Below are 11,336 nucleotides of genomic sequence, written 5' to 3'. Positions count from 1 at the left end.
TAAAACATGCTAGTGCTTTCGTTTATTTATTTATTTATTTTTTTAAACGACTTCCTTATGCAATTTGCATTTTTAAACACTTCTTACGCTATTCCCAAACACAAACCAATCACCATGTGAATATGTGATATACATTTTGGTGATTCTTACGAATCTCGAACCAGCCAGAGTACAATATCATTTTGATCACGTGGGATAGGTATGTAATGGGTTTGTCACTGCTGCTTTCTGATTTGGTTTCAAAATTTTAGACCACATACTGATCTTCATATTTTTATTTAGAAAATTTGTTTAGTCCCCCAATTAAACAACTCCTGTTTTGACGGACTGATTTAATATGAGTGGGGATGAAAGTTATGAATCGTTCACAATGAATAAGGGTAACTTTGAATTTACAAAGTTGAAGATATTCATAGAAAATTTTGATAAATTATTGATAGCAGTATATGTATTTATAAATAAATAATCCTAACATCATAAGAACCCTGGAAATATAAAGAAACTAGCCTTGTGAGAAACTACTCAAAATCGAACTTTTCTCGTAAAAATAAAGTAAGAAATCTAATTGCTAGAAATTACTAAATACTAAAAAGAAAGAAAGTTGTTCGACTCCCTTTAAACTTCAAACGAAAATTTTGAAATATTCAAAATTGAGGAAACGCTATTGCCGCGAAGTATAAAGTTCAAAATTGAGAAAACTTTGCATACATGAATTCCGTATTGAACTTTATTTAGGCAAAGTTTGAGGTATTCATATTTGGATGGGAAAGAGTTCACCCGATCTGGACTTGGGCTACGTACAATCTCTTGGCCACTCTTTTGGTCATCCAGCCATGTTGCTTATGGATACGATAGGCTTTTGTCTTCGTATCTTGTATCTTTGGGCGCTCCAACTAAATTTGGGCTGTACTTGACCAATGGGCTTTTCGCAGCTTCTTCTTGACCAGTCCTCTACTGTACATTTTACTATCTATACAACTTTTTTGACTTCCCCAGGGAATTTTTTTTTGTTTTGAGTTATTCAAAAAACAATTATTATTGGTCTCCACCATGATTTTTATAGGGACTTTCTGATTGCTATGGCCTCACCTGATATTGGTCTTTTGCCAACAAGAGTTCTCGAAACCTTGACTTAGATTTGACTTAGATTTTGAGAGTTAAGACCCTGAGTCACTAAAACAAACCGTGACTTTTTTTAAATTATTTAACCTCAGTTACATGGAATGTTTGATTGGACCCAAGAGGGGACAGTAGCCCTTCGGGCCTCAGCCGCCCACTACCAGAGAATATCAACAGCATGTTTACTTCAATCCAAGAACTACCAATAAATCAAAACCATATCGGACGATCAGGAAGTTCATATCCGACAACCAAACTTCATCTTCACAAATTTTGTGTTCACTACTAGTTCAGTTTTCAAAATACTTGAATTAAGATTCCATGCAAACATGGAGAAAAACTTCCTTTCACAACGGGCGCATCCAGACCATCCGTGTAATAGGTCATGAACGGTTGGATGCCGTTGGAAGTTTTTCTTGTAAACATCATAAATGCATATCTCAAAAAATTCAAGTACCAGAAGGAAAAAGACACTCTTAGACAAACACAAACATTAATTACTTGTGAAGGAACTATAAAATATAAAATATTTGAAGTATCGAAAACTTCTGAATAAATGATGGAACCAATTGTCAAAATACAAATTAGAAAAGAAAACCGAAGGGAAATTTTGTTATAAAAAACAAAACAAAACAAAAAGAAATATCCAGTTTGCACATACTTCATGGCAGAGAAACAAAGGGTCTTTTACAGCAATTATCAATCTGCAGAGAGAAGCTTATAAACCAGAAAATCCAATTAAATGTCACAAATGAACCACGGTAACACTAAAAGGAGCCTAGATGACAGTTTCTGGGAGTTGCATAGCCCCCTCATCCATCATAATGTAGGTGCAAGTATATGCAGTTTTGTCTTTCTGCTCTGGAAATGATTTTCCGTTCTAAGTTATTCACGATGAATAACAGTCATTTGCCCTCTTAACCTATAGCCTTAGGTTGCAATATGTGCATAAGCGACCACAGTATATCCATCCTATGCATGCTTCTGTTGTTCTGGCCCTGCGATAATAATCATATTAAGACTTATCAAGATTAATTAATAAACAATATATTAGCAATTCGACCATTGAGGAAGGATGTAAAAATCTGGGGGTTTACAGTCCAAATGCTAGCCACCGATGCTCATATATTGAAAAGTTTGTTTTAGCGGTTTTATTCTTATATCACCAAGACTGATATCGGTAAACATTATTCAAAGTCCCATACCATCTAATAAATTCTTTTAAAATCAAAGCTTTTTAAATGAATTTCTGTAAACATGACATGCGGAGCAGAGATCCAATGGTTGGTTCAGCTAGGCCGTAGGCTCTACTCTGATAATAATACAAACCAGTAAACTGAATACATATGAACTTCCATATATTACAATATATTTTGTTTTCATATAGAAAATAATTAAAATAAACCCAAGTTGTTGGGATAAGGCTTACTTGAATTGAGCATAGGAAATAATCAAGACAGCTTTTCCCATGGTAGTATATGTATGGCATAATGCATTAATCTCCATCATGCAGTGAAAGAAAATAATAACATCCATGACGCATATAAATGTTTTGAACACTTGTTCAACTTGCCATACGAAAATACAAAATATACTAAAATGTAATCTAAAGGAACTGGTAAAGAAGACAAGTGTAAATTTTGTTCCTTACAAATCCTGATCTCATCCGTAATTAGGACGAAATCATGTAACTCTTGTTCCTTAATAAGATATCGAGGACGAAAACATGTAAATTTGTGATTTGGATTGTACCTCAACCACAAAACGCATCCAGGTTCTCTTGCCATAGGCTTCTGTTACACCTTTCAAAATTGTCAGACCCAAATTCTTGATAGCATCTGCTATCTCAAGAAAAAGGCTGCATTCCTCACACAACATCTGCATGGATCAGGCAGAAAACTTGAATAACTGGGAATAAAAAGCAATATAGGGGCTTAAATTGTGAGTAACATATTCTAACTCTAATTCCTCGTGTCTTTTTGGATGGTTTCTCATTTCCTTTTTTTCTCAATTTAAATCTGGAGGAACTATAATTGCTCCCATCTTTGAGTTCTACTATATTTTCAATTCTCATTAGTATCATAAAATTTGATTATCTATCAAGTCCATACCTCTATAAGCATCTGCCCATTCAAATTAATATTTTCTACCACTATAGGAACTTTCAGGTGACTCCCCACTTCCACGGCCCAGCTTGAACCCTGCACATTATTGGATAATCTCTGTATACCACTTTCCTTATCTCGTAACTGCAGAATCAGAAGTTGGATGTAAATTATTAGGAGAATCATAACTTCAGTCGATAAATCTGGTCATTACATCTAATTGATGCATATCAACCAAATTCAAGTTCTCATAGCACTTAGTTGCAACATGTTCCAAAACAAACCCTTAGGAAAAATATAATATTTTCAATGTCAACAATGTCTCATGAACCTACCCATGGCAATTAACAGCTTATAAAAACTTGGCATATAAAAGTATCAAAAGGAAGAAAACTAACTGATTCAGGTCACTAGCAAGATTCATATCTTTCAACCTGACTTTTCAAATGAATTTATATTTGTGTTCCCAAAAAAATACACCTATATATATGACGGGGCTTAAACTAACTGATTCAGGTCACTGGTAAGATTCATATCTTTCAACCTGACTTTTCAAATGAATTTATATCTGCGTTCCCAAAAAATTACAATTATATGTATGATGGGGCTTGACAAAGATAATAATCTACCCAACTGAACCATGTTAGACTGAACAACAAAAGAACCCTAACCAAATGAATGCCAAAGCCTTACCTTTGATTCAGCACATTTATTTAGCTTCTCAGCATGTGTAGTCATGCTTTGCAGAAACAGCGTGTGCTTGATTGTACGCTCTAGAAGTGAATCAATACTGCACTGTGTAATTATCCAGAGATGTCAGCACATGCTATATATAAAGAGGAAAACAACTGCAACACAAGACCAAACTCAGCAGGAATAATGGACTGTCGAAGTTACCTTTGATCCATTGGGCACAAGCTCTCGCAGCTCCTTAATGCGATCCTGGATCAATTGTCTGTCCCTTGGCCTGGGCCTACAATTTTCACCAGATTTAGCACCCCTTTTTTTGTTATTAGCCAGTCTTTGTGGCCTCTCTAACTGTTCAAGGCATGTACCGTGACTCGTGGACAAAAGGCCTTTTGAAGACCCGACACCATATGCATCTGAGGAGTTCAAGCATTGCCAAGAGTCCTCTACAAGAGATTGATCAAATGAATTACCCGCTGAATCAAAAGTATCCTTATCACAGGTTGGTTCTGGCATCTTTTCAGTTGTCAACAGGGACTGTACTGGTTTACAGAATGATTTCTCACTTTTAACATCACTACCACGGCAGCAAACACTAGCCACTACTGCTTCTAGAAGATGCTCTGAGCCAGAGTCAGTTGTCAACAGGCTACTACTGGTCATTCCCTCTGGCATCTCAATAGCTGCTTCAGCTTCAGTCTTTTCTACCTCCCAATCACAGTAGGTATTTTGTTTTCTAAAAGCTGGCCCAAGGGCTTCATACAGCTCACTGCCAGCAGAAAAATTGGAAGGCTTGTTCAGTTTGCCCATATCATTGAACTCTGGTAAGTTCTTCTCTGAATCTTTTTGGATTTCCAAGTTGAAAGGTTCTGCCAAAGACAACACTTCATTTCGATTATTCCAAGTGGCAGAATCGAGGAGTAGATCTGAAGGGAAGTACATAAAGTCTACCCCAGAATTATCAGCAGAAGGGGTATATAAATCAGCTTTGTCATTAAAGTAATTACGTGAGGATGAAGTATCGTTGCCTTCTGAACCTACTTGTATATCCCTAAAGCCACTAATCTTCCCTTCACACTCATTATCAATAATCATTTTCGTCTGTAACTGCTTCTGCCGCTCATTAAGGAAAATTTCGTATCTAGATTGAAGTAAGGTGGCACTTTCACAACCCCCTGGTGTTGATAACTGAAGCTCTCCATGCTTATTGATCAGTTCAACTGTCTTTTTCGAATAACCACCAGGCAGTGGAACAACGTAAGAATTGTTACTAGATTTTCCAAGAGATGAAAACATGGGAGAGCAAATATTTGTCTTTTCCTTGCTCATGGTTTTATCTAGGTTGTGTATGCAATCATAAGAACTCCCAAAAGAACTTCTTGTAGATATATCTGACTGGAAAAATAAGATAAAAAAGAACCAAATAAACAAACATAAGACAAGAAAAAAAAAAAAAAAAAACAAACAAACAAACAAACAAACAAACAAACTTACTTTAAGATGCTTACATATCAAAATTTTATGTGATTGTGTATATGTGCGTGTGTGAGAGAGAGAGCTAGACTTACCATACAGGAGTGTGTGTGTGTGTGTGAGAGAGAGAGAGAGAGAAAGAGAGACTTACCATACAGGAGTAAGTCTTCATATTAGAATGTATTACACTGGGAACACATCCCATTGAGGAATCTTGAAACGCAAAAAAGATTTCTCTGATACGGTTCACCAGCTTCAAGTCCTCGGTGATCTGCTCCTCTCAAATGAACGAAAGAACAAAAAAGCAAACTACACGTAAGTACCAATAGGCTATGACATTAAAATTTCAATGTGTGATACACACTTCACCTTTCCACTGTAACCAAGTTGATGGCTATGGTAAAGATGAATGAGTTTATTGACTACCAGGAAATCTTGCATAAGAGCAGCAAGTATACTAATAACTAGTTGGATGCTTGATTCATGGGCAAAGTAGGAACAGAGGACGTATCTTTATATGCAATTCATAATGTGTAACTTGAAAAAAGAAAAAGGAAAGAATAAAAAAACAATAATCATTGGAAAACCTCAGTTAAGAGAATATGACTGAGCGGAAAGTTCACTGATGATCAATGTAAACAAGATACTTCAAATAAAAGCAACATTGAATCAAATGATGAGATTGTATCATATAGTGAGTCATTAATACGTTTAGAGCAGCTTAACACAACATAAAGAGAAGTGGTATAACAATCCTCAATTCTACAACTAACCAGACAACAATGAGTCGACAAATTTTCTGGGATAACTAAAGCAAATTTGACATAGCAAAACATTGTAGACCCAGAGGTCTAGAACATCATGACTGGTCCCCTTATTGGGAAGTTAAAGGTTACGTTCTCATATACCTTTCTCACCTATGTACATAGAATTTGTTCAATCCTGTGGCAAAGATCGGAGATGTGAACATATAAATCTTATAATGGAAAGACACACATTAGCTCACGGAATTCAGAGAAGGTGCCTCAAATCAAGGTCCAAATACTTTAACACTAATGTCCTATAATCAAATTGTATACCAATATTATGTTTCAACCTAATGGGTGTTTATGTAATGCACACACTGCATACATGAGCGGAACTGATCTCAACTCTACGGTGTTTCTGTGACACATTACAATGTACACAGGAGACGGCCATCTCGAGGCATATCACAACCTACAGGCAACACCAGCGAGACCTGGGACGGTAACCCAATTGGGAGTACGCACTTCAAAACAATTATACAATGGAATGATGGATGAAAGTGAAAAAAACAAAAGAAACTAATCCACCAGTCTTAAATAAATGAAATTATATTGCATCACATTCTCTCGAAAGAAAAGGGAAAGGAAGTATAAACAGCAACTATTAGCATCTAAAACATAATAGTGACATCAAGTGTATAACGAAAATCATGCATGGAATTGATTATGAGCCAAAAGTAGAAACCACCTTACTTTATTTAAAGAGCCAAGCTGAACAACTCCATATGGAAGTGCAGCCACCACAACAACAGTCTGCAGAACAGAAGAAAAATATATATGTTAACAAAATATCTGAATGAAATACTTACCGAAAAGAAAAAGAAATATCTCCACGAATTTAGATGGACGATAAGAGCTTAAACAAATTATACAGAGAAAAAAAAAGTGCTCCATAGCACCGCCTCCTTAGCATTAACTTCTATAATAAGTAGAGATAAAAATTTCACGTTAAGATTTGAAGTGAGAACTATTTATCCATTCCCTATATTTCTAGAAGAGAACTGAATGAAATAAGTAGTCCTATTTGTGTAAAGCCGGGTCGACGAACTACGTCAGATATATAAGTGGAATAGAACACCTAAAATCATAGCTGAAGTGAACATCTGCATGTATAATTACTAGTGACATAATGGGGGAAGGACATTGAACCTAAATTATATGGAAGCATCATGACTATCAAACATCTGCTACGAAGTTTGGTGCACAGGAGTTCTGTAACCAAAGATGTCACCACTCTCTGATAGTCAGGATAGTCCAAACTTAGCAGCTTTCATCTGTTCCTTGTATGTAACTCCTACTAGCTCGATGCAGAATAAAGGAACCCGGTCATATAGTTGAAAAAGGCCTAATAATCGACTAGTATTCGAGGTGAGAATCAGTTAAAGTATAATATTTTCTGACAGCAATGGTGACAGACGTTAGCATGGTCCAGACAAATCAGCTTCATCTGTTTGTCCCATGTCACTCCCACAGCCCAATGCAAAATCTGAAGAAATGCAGTTGGTCTACGGTTAAGAAGTCCTAAAAGTGAGTCATAGAAAACTGAGTACCAGACTAGCTGGCACAGCACCAAGGTTAGAGTTACCATGGTCGGTATCTTCAATTAGTGATGCAACTCAAAAATATCAACAGTGAGAGATAATTGAAAGACACAAAATCACATCCGCAATATCTCCACCACCACCTAAATGACCAACTTGCTTAACAATGAGAAAGATCAGACCAAAAATCATTATTGATTGTGTTGGGAAGTGCATTGCAGATCCAAAATCCTCCATCGTCACTGATAATAAGAGGACCTCTAACATTTATCTACAGTATGTTTATTTTTGCATTGCAGCAATCATAACAACATATATTAAATTTTGAAAAAGAAGCAAGAAAGCATACCCTAATCCCAGCTGAAAACTGAGTTTGCCACCCCTCATAATACTGAAGCCAACAAAATTACAGAATAAGAATGAATGAAAGGTTAAACAAAGAGTAAATATTGTTGAATAGCACAAACAGTGCACAATGGTTATCTATACAACATGGTAAATTGCATGTTTAATGGTATTATTAAATGTCCAAATTTATCTCTCACCTCAAATGATGAAGAGAAATTATTTACATGTTTGTCCCCAAAAATCCACAGATGCTTTCCAGTAACTGCCACCTGTCCCACAATCCTGTTCAATAAAGGATTAACATCAAATACAAAGTCTTCTTTTTTCTTTAGTTTTTATTAAGTAAAATTTAAATTTGTCATTCCTTCTTTATTTAATTGTTTAATTTTTCTCATATGAACAGAAACATTAATAGGATAGCAAACACAGAAATGTGTTACCCACCGAGTAAAGCAATGTCAATATATATGTTTTTTTTTTTATGAGTAAAGCAATGTCAATATTGACAAAGGAAGACTTGGAAAATAGTAAAATATAGGAAAATAGAGTAATATATGCATACAATATTGGATGAAAATTTCTATCCATATCGAATAAAGGCTAGGAGGAGGATCATGAAGAACTTCTATCTATAGTCTATAGGCTAATTTTGAAATTTGGCCACATCAAAGAACATGGTCCAAGCTAAACCACTGCATCATGGTATTGAAAAATCCTACATAAATTACAGATAGTATATCAACAATATGGAAGAAATTGTACCCTTCCCCAAGTGCATGTACATGATATGACATCTTTGCAACAGCTAACCCAAGAGGATCATGTGAATAACGCCCATTGTGGAAGTTGCGGACTTCCTTTTCAAAGCACTTGTTATCAGAAGAATCATGTTGCTCATGGCTATCATAGTAAGCATCCTCCCAAGTCAACATCCTACAAGAAGTTCCATATATCAGAAATGAAGAGAATATGCATAATGCAAATACCATGGGAAAAGCTAACCACCAAATAGATGTGAAGCATAGAGATAACACAATAGGTGTTCTTTAGGTAGACCAATTCTTAAACATTAATGCTGAGATGATTTTCACCAAAATTTCTAAAAATAAGAGTTCATCATGGACTTAGTACTCCAAATTCAAGGGAAAAGATCAAAAGATGTGCAACTATTGCTGAGCTTTTAGAAGATTGGACAGACTTCTGGAGAAGAAAAAGGGCAAAAAAGAAAGAGAATAACAAACAAAATTTGATATACCTGAAGCAATACATAAGAGGTTTGGAGCCCTTTTAGACATCAGAATTCAAATAAAAGAAGACATAATTACAGAAAAGATAGAGAAGTCCAGCAACAATTAACTTAATTTCCAATGACAGATTATCCCATGACTCTGACCTTTAGCACTTAAATTTTGAAAATTTCAAATATCAGACCCAATTTAAAGATAACTCTGCAAATGCAAAACTTAAACATACAATTCTAACCCAAGTTCAAATTCCAAAATTTGAAGAAAGCGTGAAATATGCCTGTAGACCAACAAATCCAATATAGTCAACAAACTAAGTACATCAAAATTAGCAAAATTAAATAATAGCAGAAGCACCAAATAAACCAATCCATCAAGGACAGCATACTAAGCATATGTAGAACATAAAAGTGAATTAACTAAAGAAAAGAAAAGACTAACAATAAGAGATTTATATGAACTTACATTCGAGCTCCATGTTTGAGTTTCCAGAACACAGCGTACTTCCAGTCGGTGTTGAAACAGAGGGCCCTGAGTGCTTGGTGCAATTGAGTACCCATTTCGCCCTGTTAAAATATTCTAACACCTCCTAACTCCACACACCAGGTTAATCAATAAAACCCCACAAACCCCCAATTCTGCAGAATTCTACCACCCTAACTCCCTCTATATGAACCTCTTCCTGCCTGCTTCCTTCGCAACCCTGCTCGCCGCTTTATTGGTGGTCCCACAGTCGGAAGCAGCAGACTATCCAACACCATCCTCGCTCAGAAACAGCTAAACTCCCAACCCTAAACCAAACTACAATCTTGAAACAATTCACCAATATCACAAGTATCAATCAAGTCCAATGTCAAGAACCTCCACATAAACTACTCCCATGAAACCCTTCAAGCATTTCACCATGATTGTCAAATCAGTAAACCCTAAAACTTTCTTCAATCCAACAATCCTTACAATTCGCAGATGAAATCGTATATTTAACTAATATCAGACGACATTGACGACCCGAATCACAAAGTATTCTGTACTAATTTTGATGAATTCAGTAAAGCGATCTAGTTAACAAGTCATATAGATTCCAAATCTTTTTTAAAAAAAGGAAGTAAAAAAAATCTTTCTTTTTTGGCTCTCCTTTTTGGTTAATAGTACGATTCTAAAAAAGAGTAATTAAAGGTCAATCGAATCACCAAGAAATTCGAACCTTTGAACTGCATTTACAACCATTTCTTCAGTAAAGTTCGCCTCTCACTGATCGTTTAGAGAGAGAAAATTTTAATTGTTTAGAGAGAGAGAGAGTGTATGAGTTAGTGGCTTATGCATTTTTGAACCAACCTTTATATACGGAAAAGCTTTTCGTTCGAATGAGCTGTGTGCTACTTTATCTGCTTCTCAGGATGCGCAGTACGCAACAATTTATCCTACGCATAGTTTGTACGTTATCATCCCTTGTTTTTGTAAGGATCACCCCTCTTACTTCCCTATATTACTAACAAGCACACAAATATTTGATATAATGACTCCTACACCCTCATCTAGAAAATAGAGAGGATCCGATTAGAGAGCCCCGGATCCTCTGCCATAGAGCTTTGATTCTATAGAATAAATGTATTAAAAACAGACACAAGTACGTTAAAAAAATGTTATAACACCAAGGCACTACAGAAATTGCTCGAAATTATAATCTGTAACTCATAAATTTATTTATTTATTTATGACGTGATATAATTTTTGACCTTATATAGAGAAGAAGGTAAAGGTTATACAATTTGCTATAGCCCTAGGTGGCTAAAAAAATTTGTTGAAAGATAATATGTGAGTTTATATTTATCATTCCAAGTGCCCTTTTTTTTCCTTGGTAGTCCATTGATGGATGGCCAACAAAATGATGTCCAGCTATGAAAATTGCTTCTTATCTTCCCATCATCTCTTTTACATACCAATCTCTATGTAAAAGAACTTTATCAACCATGATTTTACTGCTAAAAGGTGTGACACCCAACCCCTCAATCT

General features: G+C 35.6%; 1 protein-coding gene across 1 annotated transcript; it reads right to left on the bottom strand.

Annotated features, from left to right (window-relative positions):
* Nucleotides 1-1,634: 1,634 nt before the first annotated feature.
* LOC132306822 (transcription factor bHLH155) lies at nucleotides 1,635-10,659 on the bottom strand. Its single transcript, XM_059804394.1, has 11 exons — nucleotides 9,789-10,659; nucleotides 8,842-9,012; nucleotides 8,277-8,361; nucleotides 8,081-8,122; nucleotides 6,884-6,943; nucleotides 5,536-5,655; nucleotides 4,122-5,306; nucleotides 3,918-4,019; nucleotides 3,231-3,368; nucleotides 2,872-2,997; nucleotides 1,635-2,117 (listed from the first exon to the last, which is right to left on the bottom strand). Exons 1-11 carry the CDS (start codon nucleotides 9,881-9,883, stop codon nucleotides 2,037-2,039), a joined length of 2,205 nt encoding a protein of 734 aa, XP_059660377.1. The 5' UTR covers nucleotides 9,884-10,659; the 3' UTR covers nucleotides 1,635-2,036.
* Nucleotides 10,660-11,336: the final 677 nt, after the last annotated feature.

This window comes from Cornus florida, unplaced genomic scaffold (assembly GCF_030987335.1).
Source record: "Cornus florida cultivar Cherokee Brave unplaced genomic scaffold, ASM3098733v1 CherokeeBrave_3.0.0_Hap2_Chr05, whole genome shotgun sequence".
NCBI lineage: Eukaryota > Viridiplantae > Streptophyta > Magnoliopsida > Cornales > Cornaceae > Cornus > Cornus florida.
This window is presented reverse-complemented; position numbering and strand designations above follow the sequence as displayed.